General features: G+C 42.3%; 1 protein-coding gene across 11 annotated transcripts in view; it reads left to right on the top strand.

Moving 5' to 3' along the window:
- agrn (agrin) overlaps positions 1-17,521 on the top strand; it is a 285,753-nt gene that overhangs the window by 193,112 nt on the left and 75,120 nt on the right. For all 11 annotated transcript variants that reach the window (XM_065961336.1, XM_065961337.1, XM_065961338.1 and 8 more), the window contains 2 exons: positions 7,700-7,921; positions 17,324-17,521. In XM_065961336.1, coding sequence (XP_065817408.1) covers positions 7,700-7,921; positions 17,324-17,521 — 420 coding nt within the window. The remainder of the gene's footprint in view (positions 1-7,699; positions 7,922-17,323) is intronic.

The following is a 17,521-nucleotide window of genomic DNA, read 5'->3' as shown; positions in this document are numbered from 1 at the left end:
CTGAAACGGAAACCAGGAAGTGTGCGTGCAGCGAGGGCTATTGTAGCACAAATGTTGTGCTAATTGTTCAGCTATATTTGGAGGACCAAACAATGGCGGTACATTGGCACCCTGAGGCTTTCAAAGGCTGTTTATTTTTCTCCTGCTTGCTGTTTTGAGTGTGTTGAGACTGATACAACTGATCGGTCAGGTGAATAAAAAGTTGGTGAATAATTGATTAAACTTCTTTTTAAAAGTCAATGATTCACTAGTTAAGAAGACCTTAAACTGACCTTACATTTTTAGTCTTCACTGTATACACAGAGCATACAGTAGCAGGAGCATGTTTTTACATTAGGACTCCTTAAGCTCTCGCTATTCCCGAGCTTTTCACATCTACCCTAATTATCCTCAGAGGTCTCCTCCTCTTCAAAACAAATGGACTCTGTAATTAAAACTGGTGAAAACAATGAATATAGCAGTTAAAGATCAGTGTCTCTCTCTTCTTCCTCTTGGCTGTGTAACACGGACTGCAAGCCGACTGAAGTGCATGGAAAGGTTAAATGGATACGGCAATGAACTTGAGCTTATGAAGCCGAAAATGTTCAACTAAATTACCAGGATCATCTGTATATGTAAAGCACTGTGGCTACACTGCTGTGTTAACTGCAACACCCAAACTATGTGATGATAGAGTTTCCTGACAAAAATAATTCTGGATGCTGCTGTTAGTATAGATCCAAACTTCAGGATTTACACAAGAGTTATTTAAAGGAAGAATGTGGCACTTTTTGATCCAGTAGCTGTCTCCCTTGAGCACCAGCACTAAGCCACAAGAAACTGTTTGGCAACACCTCCGCTATTCTGAAGCCTCCGCTCTCCTCCAGCGACACACCTCCAAACTTCTCTCCACTCATGTTCTCACAAAGGAGTTATCAATTAGATTGCCCCATAATTAAGCACCATGAGGCTCAAACAGCGGAACTCTGCTCGAGCTGCGACCACCTGTGGTCTGCATTGTTGTGTTAGCAGGCTAATGTTAGCACACTTTGGTTAGCTCGTAGCTTCATGTTGCATATACATTTGACACAGAATGACCGTTATCTAAACACACTTAATGTAGCATCCAAATAAGCAGTGAGTATGTTCTTCTTTTCTCTAGTCCCTGACTAAAACAGCTTTATACACAAGGCCGTCCCGTCCATGTAAACACAGTGCCGACAACAACACAGCTGGCAAGACTCGTGCTTCTCACTCATTGTAGACAGTCATGACTCAGAGATATTCACAGAGGATATATTTGATTTCTGCTGTTGTTTATGTGTAACATATTGCACCTTCTGCCTTTAAGTATTTACACTGACAAATCAAAGTGACTCATAGCAAAGTATTATTTTTCACAATATACAACAAGGGAAAAACATCTTATTTGGTCAGCGTCTAGTGACGGCCAGGTGGTTGTTTGTGGTTGAGCCACTTGCCACTTACTCAAATGTGCTTTTAAAGCAACAAAACAGTGAAGGTAATGGACTGTTACTTGACTCAAAACACACTTAAGTTGTCCACTGGAAATGTTTAAATGTCAGGCCGACAGCCATGCTTATGGATTACTGTTGTTAAAGTGCTTCCTGCACTGATTTCATGCGGTGGAACGAACTGTCAAGGCTGTATTAAACAACCAATTTCAAAATTCAGAGTCAGAGAAAGGTCACTCTTAGAGTCAATACGATAAGTCGACCATGTTTTGGATGTTGATTTCATAGTTCGTCCTCATATTATGCAGCATAAAACATGTATGGGATAATTTAAAAAACACCCAACACATTTTGATTCTTCCAAATACTTTTGGATACCGATACTTCCAAACTCATGAATTGGGTAACATCTGTGCAGCACCTTCACCAATAATGATCAAAATGACTTAGTGAATTATCCTCTTCTCACCGTGTTCCTGTGTGTAATGCACTCTGTGTGCTTTGCTTCTACTCAGCTTCTGATACACTGGCTGCTGCTTTTATGAAAAGATATTAGAGCTACAGAGTGAGGGTGGAAGTGTTGGAAAGATTCGGTTCAATCTGTGTTTAGAGTTGCCTCTGACCTTTGTGTTTGTATGTTTGCACTGAAGCTCTCCTGATAAGTTGTAGCTGCAGTCAGCTCTACAGTGAAATATGAGCCAACAGTTGAAAAGAGGTACTAAAAGTGAAAAGCATCAAAGTAAAGCTAAGGAGCAACATCTTTAAATGTCAAAACAAACCTTTAAAAAGTTATTAATGTAATCACACACAGCCAGAGTGGGGGTGCAATTAAATTATTTTAATTTATTTAATTGTTTTAATTGAAAATTCTTATTTGGTATAGGCACAAGTGATATTGCTTATTTCCTGCCCATAAGGCATTACATATACATAGTCTTATTTTGAAGCAGTGGCAGCAGCAGCAGCGTGAGGTGGCTCACCCTCCTCACTGGAGCCTGTTGCCTGTGGCCTCACTTCTGGCATTAGTGGAATAGAAAGTGGAGAGTTTCTAAATTGGTACTTGGGCTGTTCATAAAATAGAAACACAAGCGTCGTGGCTTTGAGAGCGTAGAGGAGGATAATTCTTTAAAATGACTAAAACAGACACAGTCTGAGAGGAAGGCATTGGCAGGGAACAAATGAAAGAGCTAGTTTCTGCGGACATAATTTCTTTATTCACAGCTATTTTGTCATTTTGTGTGTGCACAGCAGAGTGTGTGAGAGTGCATGATTGTAAGTGCAGGAAAAAAAACAAAAAACTCAAGCAAGTGCGAGCGAGATGCTTGAAATGTGTTGCCTGTCGCCTCCGGAGGTTAACACAGAATCACTCAGCGGCAGACACATTGTCATTGACAAAGAGCTCTGCAAAGCAGGAAGGGAAAATCAGTCACCTTAGGTGTCAACACTCTGTGCCGAATATTTTATCATTTGCATGTTTATTTGATTAGGATCTCCACCGGCTGCTGTGATTGGACTCACAAACAGTTGTGGAGCTTGAGTGTGTAAGTCATCCTGAGATCACCAGTGCTGTTTCTTTCCTAATCAAGTTAATTAGAAAAAGTGCCATGGGAGCTAGAGCGACAGCAGCAAGGGACTGCTGGTCCACTTACCGCGGCCCGCAGGCTGTCATCGTGCAGAAATTGCGGAGAAATGTGGGTCAGCAGGGTGTCAGCGGTGACTAGAGGCGTGTAGCCCGCCGTCGGGCTGTGATCAACCATGCAGTTCTTCTCATTTCTACATTTTTCATTTCATATCCTGTTTTCCTCCGAGCTCTTCCTCATGCTGAAGCTCCCTGGCTTGAGCTGTGACTGAAATATGTTCTCTTCTGCATGTATCATTGTGAGCAATCAGGAAAATTGTTTTTGAAACTTTCTGTAGCGCACACAAGCTGATAATAAAACCTCGAGCTTAGATAAGGGGAAAAAAAAAACAGCTGTTAGAAGTTTTCTCACCTCTGATAAAATATGTCACAGGATCAGTGATCCAAGCACGCCTTTTTTCTTCCCCACACGCTGTTTGTGCTTGTCTCCATTTTAAAGAGCAGCTCGTTCTCAGTTGTAAATGCACAAAGAGAGGCTTCGATTCACCTTCTGCCTGTGATAAGTATTCTGTGGTAGACAGACACAGCCCGCGGGTATGTCTTTTGCTGTGTGCTAATATATGCTTCTTCTCTGCAAGTCCCTTTCCCTCAACTAATATGATACACAAATGTTTTTAACACGAGGGAGGCAAAGGGAGTCTAATCAAGACATACAGGTGTAAGACATACAGAAGGCGGGGCTTTCTGCACATTGGCTTTGCCCTTGGAGTTGTAATGGGGTTGCAGTTATAGTTGATTCTTCTCGCCAGTTGGCCTCAAACATCACCTGGATTACACTGATTCACGGCCCCGCATATTACAGGCAACCGTTTGGAATTGCACACGGACTCAAGGGGAGAAAAGTCCAATTAACATATGTATGAGCTGAGCGGAGATGGGAGGAAGCTCCCGCCAAAATAATCTTCCAATATTCCGCTGGTGTGTTACGGGGGGTTAACTGTGTTCGTCTGCTCGCTGCAGCGTGCTCGCATTCACAGCAAGAGTCCTGCCAGAGCTCGCTGTGACATCACAGTGACCCAACAAGGGGGGCTGTTAAGCCTCAGAAGTTTGAACTGTGGCATCATAACCACTTTTACCAGTCAGATAACAACCCTAAGCGCACCGTAATGATACTTCATGCAGACAGGGTAGCTCATATCAGGACATCACAGGAACGTGGCCGGCCGGTGTTTTCTGCGGGCGCGAGTTGACATGGCGTAGCCTCACCTGAAGTAATCCCCATCCGAGCCCTGAAGCAGGGCCGTGCCATTAAAATACCACACTAATTAAAATAGAAAAGTTCCACTGCGGTTGGCTGGCAGGAGAGGATACACTCTGAGGTGACACCCAGAATGTAAAGTCATCTCCACGAGCCTCGTGCTACAGAAACAGAACTGAGTGCACACAACCAGAGCAGAATCCTTGATTAGAATGTTTTTTTAATCTGTGTGTGTGTGTGTGTGTGTTCTCTGTTTCCCTGCGGCCACAGCGGACCACTCACTGCACCTGCTCAGCCACTCAAAGATCCCCTTGGTTAGCGTGCACATGTGTTTGGCACTACAGATGTTCCTATTCAACTGTCAAGCTAATTTTCACGTATAAATAGCTTGGTATAAACCCAGAAACTTGTTTTTTTTTTTTTTTTCTGGAACTGCCTGACAGAAACACGGATACATGCATGACAGAGATGTATTCAAAGTCCAGGGAGAGAAATAGAGCTGGAACAGGCTTGTGAAGACCATCCCACAAGCCTTAGTAGTGACAGGCTGCCATTTCAAAGCTTCTTCAGTGAGTAGAAAAGAGGGAAAAAGACAGCTTCAGTTTTTAACTGTGTCATAAGATTTTTACACTCTGGGATTTATTTTTCCCTACTTTTTCGCTTCTTACACCCTCCCTTGTTAATAAATCAGGCGGAAATTTTGCCCCCCAGAGGTAGAGGATGATAAAAAAATTAGTTTTGGTGGAGAATTCTTTCATCTTTTTTTTATGCGTGTGAAACAAAGAGAACGCGAGACCGAGGCGTTATCAGTCGCTGCAGTTGTGTTTCAGGAGCCTGTCCTTGGGAAGAAGGCTCTGATGAACTTTTGTGGAGAGGCCAAGGTTGTGCAGTTAAGCTCGGATCACAGGCTTACTGAACGTTACACACGTGCGACACCATGACTGGCAGACACACACAAGAGGCGTTGAAAAAGAGGAATCACGTAGGAACCAATTGTTTTTGAAGCCGTCCCAAATTGAGCAGCCGTGAACAGCTTACATATTTACAGTATGTGGCACCTCCGAGCTCTTTTGAAACAGCACTTTGGCATCAAAACACACAGAAATCAATAGCTCTGTTCCACTTCCTAAATTAAAACATTCACTTACCTAAATAGGAGAGAGGATGTGTCCTTTTTATAGATTCTGAAGATGTGTTCTATTACAGCCGAAATGTAGTGGAAAACACTTACAGTACAATGATGAGGAAAACCTCTACTACCCAATCTCCTGCTTACAATTGTGATATCTAAACCTCTGTTTCTATCTGTGATATTGGTCAACAGATTGGTCTTCAGATGTTTAGATGACATGGATCCTGTTCTCACAAACCTCACACATTGATTTAATCCAAGAGAAAGAAGCTCATTTCATCTGCCAGTGTTTACAGTTGTTAATTTGCTCCAGCATTAGCGCTATGATTAGAGCCACCGCTACTGACTCCTGCTACTGAGCTGATAAATGAATCATACTGCTCCAAGCACACCAAGTTGCCCCCCTGTGTCGCCATCTAATCCTGTAATGGTCACAATAATGATGGAGCCATGGGAGGTGTCATTACAAGGGGCAGTTTCCATGACAGCACCACCACCCCTTTAACAAAAAGCCAAAATGAAGGAAAGATTAGAGAACATTAAGTGTTTGGAGGGATTGGACGTAGTGACTGTGACATCACCTATTAGTTTTTGTATGGAAGTTTTGAAGCCTCATGTTATTTTTTTTGTTTTTTTTGCCTCCGTCATCATGGTTTTCTGGAACCAAAAAGAGACCATATTTGGACAGGAGGCTGGATGGACATCACTTTGCCCTGTCCTGGCTCACAGTTCTTTATGGTAGCATCTTCAATCACTTGGTAGCCATGCCATCGATTTTAATAAATAAACCTGTCTTAAAGGAGACTTGAAACTATAGCAAATGACAGCCTAAACTACCACTTGAATCAAGTGAGTAATTTTTGAGTAATCACAGACTTCTACACAAGCTGACTTCTTTTTGTAACCAGTAGCATTATCACCTATTGGCTGTTAGACACAGAAACCCTTCTATTGGGTCTCAGAAAGACACCTCTGACGCTTAACATATCATTGGAGGAAAAAGATTGTAAAGGGTATGGAAAGAACTCCACATTAGTTTTTTCGAGCAAGTCGACCGAGCGAGTCAATGCGAGCGGTTGAAAAGTTCCTTTGATTTTTGGACTAAAATCCACTTTTTTTCAAATTTAACCTATGGGTCCCATCAGAAATGTTTTTGAGCTTCTATCTGCTTCTTCCTTTAACCTGCAGACACGCCACATTTAGCCACATAATCCACCCTTTGTGCATGAAGCCTTCCAAATAAAAATCAATATGGGAACATGACCGACTCCTTTTGTGTGCTCTTCATGCCAGAGTGTGGGCCTTCTCCCTGAAGACTAGACACTGAAACATGTATAAATGTACCCTGTCTTACTACACACAACAACATCTTATATTTTCATTGACACATAAAGCACTGAAAAAGATTGATTGTGTCAGCATGGCAAGCTGTGATCAAAGGATTCTTCGTACAGTTTTTTTAGGCGTCCTCTCCCGCCTTTTTATCATCCCAGCCTACACCCATCTGACGGGAATCATAGGTGCAAAATCCCGTCGTGGTTTTAATGAAGTCATGCTGTAGCTGCTGCGTGAGAGGGAGAGGCTGAGACAGACACCTCTCTGTGATGTTCACATTTCATATCTGCCTCTGCCCAGGAGCTTGCCTTTTCTGAATTATTAAGCAGAGAGGCTCTTTCTTCTATTCGGCTGATTCTTTCTCTACATTTTCTCACTCTCTCTCCCTCTTGCTCGTCCTTTTTTTTCTCACTCCTGCGTGTCACTTCAACCAGCTCTGGCTGAAGCTGTGGCTCTCACTGAGATGCAAATGGCAGCCTTTGAAGGGGCACATAGGGAACGTCAATTAATCCAGGCGTTTACTTGCCTGAAAAGAAAAAAAAAGCGCTGTGTGGTCATTGTTCGGAGGCTGTTTCATCTGTATTGTGCTGCAGGGCCATGTTGTTATCCGCTGTCCTCATGCCACCGGATTCAGCGGACTCTTCAAAGATTCAGGAGACGCACAAAGGCCAGGAAATGACATAGGAAGCAGAGGTGTCACAGGAATAGGACTGTGTTGCATATTCCATCATGTTTTTTTTTGGTTGTCCCCAAACCCTCTCTAACACTAAACCTGCAGTTCCCCATGTTCCTAAGCTTTAACCTCCCTTTCTCCTACACCCTCACCAGCCCCCAGACCTCTCTCCAACCTCTACTTTATATGCCTCCCGCTCCCGCACCTGTCCTGTTCGGCATCCAGACTCTAACTTTTGCTTTCTATCTCTTGGGCCGGTGGTCTTCAGATCTCAACGTACCGAGCCCCTGTTTGGATAAGGAGTGCGATCACGGTGCAGTGTGTGTGGTCAAGAACAACGAGCCTGTGTGCGAGTGCCCCGAGGCCTGCCCGCAAACGTCTGACCCCGTGTGCGGATCCGATGGCCACAGCTATGGCAGCCCCTGTGAGATGAGGGCGATGGGTTGTGCCCTGCAGAGAGCCATTCAAATCCAACACAAAGGACCCTGTGGTGAGTACCTGCATGTCACTAAGAAAGAAGGCAAAAGACAAAGGTCTTAAAAAATGATTCAATTGGGTAGTTGAATATTTTAGTGCTCTCATTTGTGCAACAAAGAACTCTTACATAATGTATAAAAATGCACGAGTGTTGTAAAAACGCCCTAAAGTCTTGTCAAAGAAACCCACCTTACATTGAAATGAAAAACATCTGCCTTGTCTCGCCACCAATTTAACATCAGAAACCCAATACATAACAGAAACAGCATATTAATCTTAAAGCAACACAAGAAATAAGTGAAAAGTACAAACTCAAGGGAGGTCCACTGAGCAATAAAAACAAAGATCCCTGTAACACAACATCATTAAATGGAACTTCAAATAAGACACTCAAGAGACTTTTAACACACTGTAGACCTTAGAAAGGTAGAAAGGGGGAAACCTAACAACTGCACTAAATGTCTTTCAGACTTAAAAGATTAAAAAATGTGAATAACTTATCAAAATAAAACACCATCAAAGAATCAAGTAGCTTTCCAGAGAACAACAAATGAGAAAACATCAAATACATTTTTTCAAGAAGCATATATCTGCATGGGCGTCCTTCTTCCCTTTCCTGTAGGCGGGGCTTAAATTGCCATCATTCCCAGGCTTCAAATGTTTTGAAAAAAAAAAAACCTGAAGTAGTCCTCCAAGCAGGCAGCCCCGGTTAGAATCCCACCTCTGGCTCCTTTCCTGCATGTCATTCCTCACTGTCTTTCTCTCTCAATTTCTGACTCCATCCACAGTCCTGTCTCTAATAAAGTAATAAAAGCCCCAAAACAAACCTTTAAAAAATGCTAGCTGCTACATTACTACAGGAAAGTGTCACACCTAAGTAGGAACAGAAAGGAAGATGTTTTTGTTTATGATTTCTTTGGGGTGAAAAAAACTAAAAAAGTATAACTATATATGAAGTATAATGGATGCAGCTGATGCTACATAAAGCATGCATGCCCCTCACTCATGATTTGCTAGTGAGCATCGTGTACTAAACATCTTGATTGTTCCTCCACATTATAACCATTCCATCATTTGCAGTGCAGTCATGAAATGATACGAATCACAGCTCACAGGTAGAGAAAGAGCTCGCCCTGTGGAATATAATTAAGCTCAAATTAATTAATCGTGCTACATTCACCCTGAGGAAAGAATATAATGCACAGCCGTTAACAATGAACACATATGGAGTTAGGTCTATGTTGACTCCCGGGGGCTTTCCCACTTTCAGGTCAAAACAATGCGTCATATATCCTCCAGGTCTCTCAATGACTTTCCAGATCGCTCAATGATTGTCCTTGATCTTCTCCTTGCTGCTCTTCTTCGGCTCCTTTCTACCAACAACAACACTCCTGTTGTTGCCTGTTCTGCCCTATAAGTAAAGATGCACTTTACTCTCCAGGAAAGGGAATGCAGAGCACACTTGTCTCTAATTGGCTCCATGAGTCCCTTGGTTTCAAGTGGTAAAAAGATCTTCAGATGTACTATTCAAGCTCCTGTCACATAGACAGATTTTTTAAGCTGTATAAACCCACTTGGTAAAATACTCTTGGGGCTTATTGCCATCTTGGTAGACCAATTTTTCCACCGACTCAAATTGGTGATTGAGTATTCCCGTTCTTGTCTGTCTTCAAGCCTCTTTTCACACACACTGGGCACAAGTGCAGCTCTTATTAGCCTCTTTGGCCAGACTCCACATAACCTCATTCACCAATTTTTACGACAATAGATTTGTATTCCCTCATATTTTAAAGACTGTAACAAGGAGAATGGGTTGGCCTCTTTGGTGCTTTATTTGGTGGTAAGCTGAGCAGTTAGCTGATAGATCAATACAACTGAATTAGCCTCATTTTGCTCCCCTGAAATTGTACGCCACTGTTTTTCTCCCCTCTTAAAATGTGCAATCAGTTTATTGGTTGTTTGTATGTGATTGTTTTGCACAATGGCTTGAATTTCATTAGCTGACAGGGTTCGTTTGTTGGAGTGGTCCTCGCTGCCTGCCTGCCTGCCTGCCCGTGTTCTGCATCTGTCGTCTGTCTCTTCCCAGCTTTCTCTCAAATTGAAATCCAACACATACATAAGGTTGTACGCCAACAGGAAATGGAGCACAGGCAGTGTTTGGTGAGCAGGCGGGCAGACTCAATTTGGTGCGCCGCACAGCAGGTAGACGGCAGGTCTGCAGTCCCGGGTCCCTTGGCGGTAATGAATAGTCTTTATTTTAAAAAGCGAGAGGCAGAGCGCTGGCGGAGTGGAGGGCCCTGTCTGTAATCCAGCACTATGGATGGTTCTTGGCTCCCAGAGGAACAGGCCTGCGTCAGCGCTACAGTGCCATAAAAACGCTGAGGCATTGGCTTGCCAGGCGCGAGCCGGCCGAGGAATGATGGCCATGATAATGCGGGTTATTTCTGGGCTGTTTGCACAGCTTTACTGGGCTTTATTCAGCCCCATAACAACTGACTGACTTAAGCTATTATCTCACCTCATTATCACAGGCCATTCCCACCACTGATATACTATTACATGTTTATGGAGCAGAAAAAGGAGAGCGAGGAGATGAACATATGCTGGCATCAGGTGCTGCTGGAACTATGGGATTAAAAATTGAAGGAAAGAGCAGCTGAAGAAAGTGTGGGTTAGAGGGAGAATTTCCTTTAATACCCCATTTACCAAATTTATAATCCTGACTTTTTAGTTATATACATGTCTGTTTAGTTTCTGTTGTATGGAATTAGTAAAGAGATGTTGACTGAGAATATGGACATTGCTTTTACTGTATTCTTTGGTATAACAGCTTACATACTTTATTAATCCCAGAGGGGAAATTCTGGTTTACACTGTTATTTAGAGACATGCTTCTCACGCATACAGACCCGAATTACACACATGCACAAACAGGACCTGTGGACATGCATTAGTGGAGAGATGTCAGAGTGGGGCTGCTACACAGGGTGCATCAGAGCTATTGGGGGTTCAGTGCCTTGCTCAAGTGCACCTCGGCAGAACTTGGGAAGTGACCTGGCACCTCTACAGCAACTAGACCAACTTCCATACTTTGATTCGCAGTGGGACTTGAACCGGTGACTAATCCAAGTCTCTACAGACTAAGCTACTTCGGGGGCCAATTATTCCTGAGCAATCAATGGAAGAAGTAGAGCGAAAAAAAATATATATATTTTGCAAGAACTTGAATTATATTGTGTACAATTGATCACTACACTTTTATTCATTCATTCTGCAACAATAAGGTTTTTCATCTTTATATGCCTGACTTCCATAATAGGTTACTTTTTTTTGTTTTCTGTTTCTGTTTTGTTATTTCCATCTAAATGCACTATAATGTGTAAGCTGTCAGATTTATGGCTTCCAGACTCCAAAGCAGGAGCTTAAGAGAGGCAGGTGAGGGCAAGCAATACTACGAGAGGTGAGAGGTGCCACAACAAGGAAAAATAACTTGGCATGTCTACTTAACTGTGTGCGTGTGTGTGGGTGTGGGTGTGAGTGTTTGTGTGTGGCTTACTACAGCATCTCGTGGGCTCAGCCGTAATTTCATTTCCTCCCCTGCGGGCTGGAAAAAGGGTGGTTATCTATATGGCTCAGGTGCAAACCTGATAGCAATGTGAGTGACATTTGTTATTATTCGGAGATTTTCCCTTCTCCTGCGTATGAGTGGCGGCAACCTTGTAAGGCAGGCAGGGAGAGGTGCGCTCAGTTAATAGACCCCCCCAACTGGATATCAGTCGCTTTGGAAAAAAAGGGCCATTCATACGACTTTATCCAAACAGATGAGAGCAGAGACGCTGGAGTCATTTTAGAAAGGAAAATAACAAATTTCTTTTTTTTTTTTTTCTCCCACAGGTGTTTGAAATGATATATACAGTTGAGTAAGAAATATAGGTCACACAAGCATCATGACAGTGGCTGGACGGAGAAAGAGGGAGGAGGGGGAAGTAATAAATGCAGGAAAAAGGAAGGGGATGGAGGTAAAAAGATGAGGAGGAGCAGAGGAAGTCGGGAGCAGAGTTAATAGCGCGCCGGGCAGGCAGGCAGGCAGGCATCGGCAGGGGAGTTGTTATCACCCAGGCATGCTCACAAGCCTTCAAAACACAAACCAGCCTCCTTCTTCCTGCTTAATCCAGAGGTAATACTCCGCCCAGACCCCCTCAGCAATTCAGCTTTTTTTTCCCCCGCTGAGGATATCAACAAAACGGTGTGAAACTGGAGGGTGTTAGTTTTTTTTTTGTTACTCCTCAATGGCCCAATCCTTCATGCTTTCAAGGCCACTTTTTCTACCAACCTACCTCGTATTTCACACTCTCACTACCAAAAACCACGAACACTGCCACCAAACACTAAAACAGAAGCCGTCATACTGCAAGAACCAACAGCAGTTCTCCTCAAACCCTGGGGACATTGATTTAATTCTAGTCCTCAGCATTCAAAAAGATGTAAATTAGGGTTTGGTCAAGGTCAAATACAAAGAAATACAAATAGAAATACAGAGATGGTTGAACTCATATGCAGTACGGAGACTCAGTGTGAAAATACACCTTCTTTCAGTTATCCTGCTATTTACATTACATTATTATGGTATAAAATGTCCCATGGCTATAAACAAATCTGCTACTCTGACACTTTAGTTTCTGGTTCCAACTGATAGCTTTTTTAAACGGGGGAGGTTGGTCGAAAAAAACATTTTGAAATTACTTAACACATTTTCAGATGCCACCATATCTTACATAAAGTCAATCTTGAATTCAATCTATGAAGATCTGCTTCAGACTTTTAGAAATATATATTTGCCAAGTATCTAAATGGGTCGGCCAAGCAGGAACCTAAATTTAGCACGTCTTGTTGCCAGGCTTGTGCCAGTTCTGTGATGAATAGCACGCGAATATCATCCCGAGTCCACTTATCTTGATGCCAGTGCTGGCTCAAGCTTGCCCAAGTGTTGCTGAGTGTAGTTGATTCTCAGTGGGTCTGCACACGGCTAAAAAATTTCCAAAACTGGCAAGCATTTATCGGCCAAAGCAGGTCACAGTTTGTTCCAGTTTTGGGCTGCAATCTGGTGGTTACGTGGGTTTTATCGGGTTACTATTAGCATTTTCATTTATTTTACAGTAACATTTTTGGGATACAGTTTATATTTGATTTCATAAGTCCTGGCAAGATAAGACACCCTTCTTTGAAATTGGACACACTGTGTTATGGTGACTTTTTTTTTTAGGCACAAGAGGGTTTTTTTTTTCCATATAAGGACATGAAAGGTATTTAAATAAGATCCCAGTTTCTAATGATGTGAAACTATTTTAACACTGTGAGAATGTATGTTAATGCCTGACAGACATTTCTACCTCAAAGGCTGAACTTCTTATGTGTGCGAAGTTGTCTTCTTTTAGAAAGAGACTGTTTCTTGTTTTTTTTTACCCTGAAACTTAAAATCAGTGATGACAGACTTGGAAATGGCTCAAAGTAAGATGACAGAGCTGGACGCCTTAAGATTAGCGGTAATGGTGACAAATCTCCCTCTCTCTCCCAGGCTTTGAAATGCCTCTTTCTGCTGTGTGACGATGCGTGTTGTCTGGGGGATCAGGGCAGTGTGAAGAGCCAGGTGGTGAGGGGCAAGAGCTGATAAAGACGCAGGGCTGCTATCAGGACACAGGGCCTGATAAAGGACAACACTCATTTCCTGATATAAAGCTGCTCCAACAACACCAACAAGCCATATGAAGCCTCTTCCTTAATTGTTTGCATCCACAACTTTTAAAGCCACTTGAGCTGTCTTGATAGAAGGAGCAACATGTTCACAGACGATAGATTATTACTTAGTCTGAGTCCGAAATGATCAAACTTAAGGTACTTGGCCAAGAGGATATACAATTCTCACATATTTCGCTCAAATGTGGAATTCAGCACCTCGAACTGAAATCACGTGCATCAATATTCAGCCAAAAACAACCTCCACTCTTCTGGGAGGCTCTCCATAAGATTTTGGAACATGCTTGCAGGGATTTTCTCCCATCCACCAAACAGGAGCTTTAGCTAGGTCTGTCACTTATTCGGAGGCCTGGCTCACATTTGGATTTCCAATTAATCCCAAAAGAGTTGGATGGCTATGTGCCGGCCAGCACAGTTTCCTCGATGCCAAACTCTGAATCTTTTTTTTTTTTTTCATGGACATGCCCTCGAGCACAGAGTATTGTCATGTTGGAACAGGAAATGACTTACCCCCCACACTGTGGCCACAAAATTGGAAGCCCATTATTGTCTAAAATAACATTGGACCCTGGGGTACTTAAGTGGAATTCAGGTTGTTTTAAAGCTAATTAAAACTTTTGACATATTGGGTGTGCTTAATGAAGAATAGATACCAAACTTTTGGAATGACCTGATAACAGAACGTCAACTATAAGACAGGCTCTAATGGCTACAATGTTATCTCTCAAAGCAAAAGGCCCAATCAAAAAAGATATTTTGAAAGTCCTTATTTTTAATACTGACAGGCTTGGATTGCTAAAAAAAAAGCTGGCGGCTAACACATCACAAATGATCCCTACAAAACAGCTGCCACACTCTCTTCAGAGCCATCAGACTCTATCAACAGTAACAGTGTTTTTATTTTGCGGGGTTGCTGGTTTTACCTTTAGAGTGTTACCTTTCTGTGTTGGATCTGATTTTACGTTTTAAAACACAGAAGAACCCATAAAAACAGAAAATGTTCAGTTTGATAGCAGTGAAAAGCTCCTCCTAAGAGACAAGATGACCTGTTGTTTAAATGGAATCTGTTGGCTTCAAAGAGATAGATGTAATCTAAAACAGGGTTTCAGGTGAAATCCTGACCTTAACGAAATGGACTATCGTTGTCATTGTTGTTGTTGTTGTTGTTGTTGTTGCAGCACACGTATACGTTTTAGAATGTACTTTTCAGATGGACTCTTTGAAACCATTAATGGAAAAACATGCACTCAAAGTGGACATACTTTGAAACAGGCACATTTTCCTGGAACGATAACAGAAATATTACAGTCAAGCTGGCAGCTTCAGGCTGAAGCAATCTACTGCATTTTTAAACCTTTGCACCTTTTTGTCATTCAGGCATACCGTACAGTACTGTAGACTTACTTGAAACTGAGGTTGAACCAAATTGAAGGCCAGCCCCAGGCTAAAATTAAACTTAAAAAATGTACATGAAATATTCCTTCTGGCTGCCAAATACATGTCGTTTTCTATACATTATAACAGGACATTTGTCATTTTAATAATATACATTATATAATTCTTCTACAGGCAATACACTGTATGTTAAATGTCCTTCATTGCCATACCCAGTTCACAGTCAGGGCTCTTAATCTGTGCAGGGAGTGGATGCCAGCATTAGATGGAGAGAGGAAGGAAATAAAAGACCTTAAAAGAGTAATAAACAGATTAATAATGTGGAGGGTTCCAGCCTAGCCTCTCTCAATTAGTGCTTAATCAGCAGACGTTATTAGCCTGCCACTAATTGAATGCGATACAGCGAGCTAATGCAATCCTCCAGGTGTAATTGGTGTCAGAGGGAGAGGTTTATCTTCTGCCAGCCTCGTAGACAGACTAGTTCGTCTTACCTCAAGACCTCACGTTGGCCCTTTATTTGTTTCATGTCCCCCTGTGACATCAGCAATCAGCCTGTACCCTCTACATGCCTGATCCTGCCTCGCAATTTCTTCAGGGAAAACACTTTGCCGTCCTGAAGCAGGCAATCCCTCAAGAGGTGATGCAAGAGTAATCCGCCAAGTAAAAGGCAAATTCTCCAAAGCACTCTTTATTTTATTTTATTGGGGATTGTAGAGCTGCTTTTCGGTGAGAAATCACACAAAGAACGTCCCTTATTCAGTCTATTCACGAGCAGATATGAACAACCTTACCTACAGTAGAGTGATAAATACAGCCGGAGAAGTGTGACATCTCTCACCAGGAAGTGTTCCCAAAAAGATAACACTGGCACCATGGCTTCCCCACATAAAGCAGCCGGCTTTCAGGTCAAAGAGTTCAGTTCTTTTTCTGGTCAGAGCACAGAATCTTTCTTTCAGGCTTTCAGGGTCATTAACTGTTGTTTGCCAGACGTGTCACATGTTTTTTTTTCTCAGGAGTGTCTTCAGTTTTTGACCACTTCTCTGTAAAGTCCTGAGTGATGGACTGCAGAGATAGCCGTCCTTCTGGCATCCTCGTCTTTCTCTGCAGAGTGTCTGAAGGTCTTTGAGTTTGGTTATTTAGTTTCAGCTCCAGACAGAGTTGGTTTGGGGATGGTTCAAAATTTCTTCAGTGAGGAGTCCAATGTGCACCTGGGAACTTTTCAGCGCTCTCACTTTTTTTATTTTTATCTTCGTCCTCAGATCTGCCTCAGTAGAATTCTATCAGCCGAGAGGATTTTTTTTGGATTTCATGGTTTGGTTTTTTAGCTCTGTCATGCATGTGGACCGTGACGCCTTTTAATAGACAGGTGTGAGCCTTTCAAAAGCACTTCAAATATAGTGAATCTGCCACAGGTGGACTCTGAAATAAAGTTTCACACTCCCTCTGAACTTAGTGTGGAAACTTTGCGTCACTACCCTTTATGTATCCGCTTTCAGTCAAACAGCGCGTCAAGAGGGAGATGGATTAAATACAAAACCTGTTTGTCATTATCAAACTGTTTTGTGTCAAAATGATCAGGACGATTGAAAGTAAACGTAAACTTGAAATATGTTTTATAACATGTTTATTCACGTATTTATTTGCATGTTGGTATTCTCTCATCACTTTGACAGTTTTGAGAAAAAATGCTTTAAATCAAATCAAAAAAAATATAGCAATATATTCTGCGCTGTCCCTTTAAATAAAATAAAACACAATAAACTGACTTCTAATCTCTGTGTCATGATCATATAGGAAGATTCATATCAATACACAGCTTATATTAAAGGGGACATATGATGAAAAATCCACTTTTAGTGTTTTTGAACATATATCTGGGTAACCTGAGTGTCTACTGACCCACAAACTGTGAAATAAACCCATCCAGTCCTTTGTTTGTGGTCTGCATTAGTCTTACAACACAGAGAAAAATGCTTCGTTTCAAATGTAGCTCGTTGCATTTAAAGAGAGCTGGTTTATATAGGGTCACAAACCTCCTCTGGTGCTTGATTCATGTTATATTTTGACCAAAGCACAGCACAGATGTTTCATTTAGACCACAGAGGACTGTTTGAAAATGTGGGAAAGGGGGGATCATGTAATTTAATATATTTTTTGTTATTTCTGCCTTACCAAGTTATTTTATGTAAAAACACCTTAAATCCACACATACAAACACACATTAACATAAGCACTAAGCCTTTTCACCCCTCCTATCTCCATCTAGATGAAGCTTGTGCCAACTGCTCATTTGGTGCAATCTGCGATGCCCAGAGCGGGATGTGTGTGTGTCCATCGGAGTGTGTGAACTCCCACCAGCCTGTGTGCGGCAGCGATGGCATCACCTACCAGAGCGAGTGCGACCTGCACGTTCAGGCCTGCAATGAACAGACGGACATCCGAGTGGTCAGCCAGGGAGAGTGCA

This window comes from Labrus bergylta, chromosome 12 (assembly GCF_963930695.1).
Source record: "Labrus bergylta chromosome 12, fLabBer1.1, whole genome shotgun sequence".
NCBI classification, from domain to species: Eukaryota; Metazoa; Chordata; class Actinopteri; order Labriformes; family Labridae; genus Labrus; species Labrus bergylta.
This window is presented reverse-complemented; position numbering and strand designations above follow the sequence as displayed.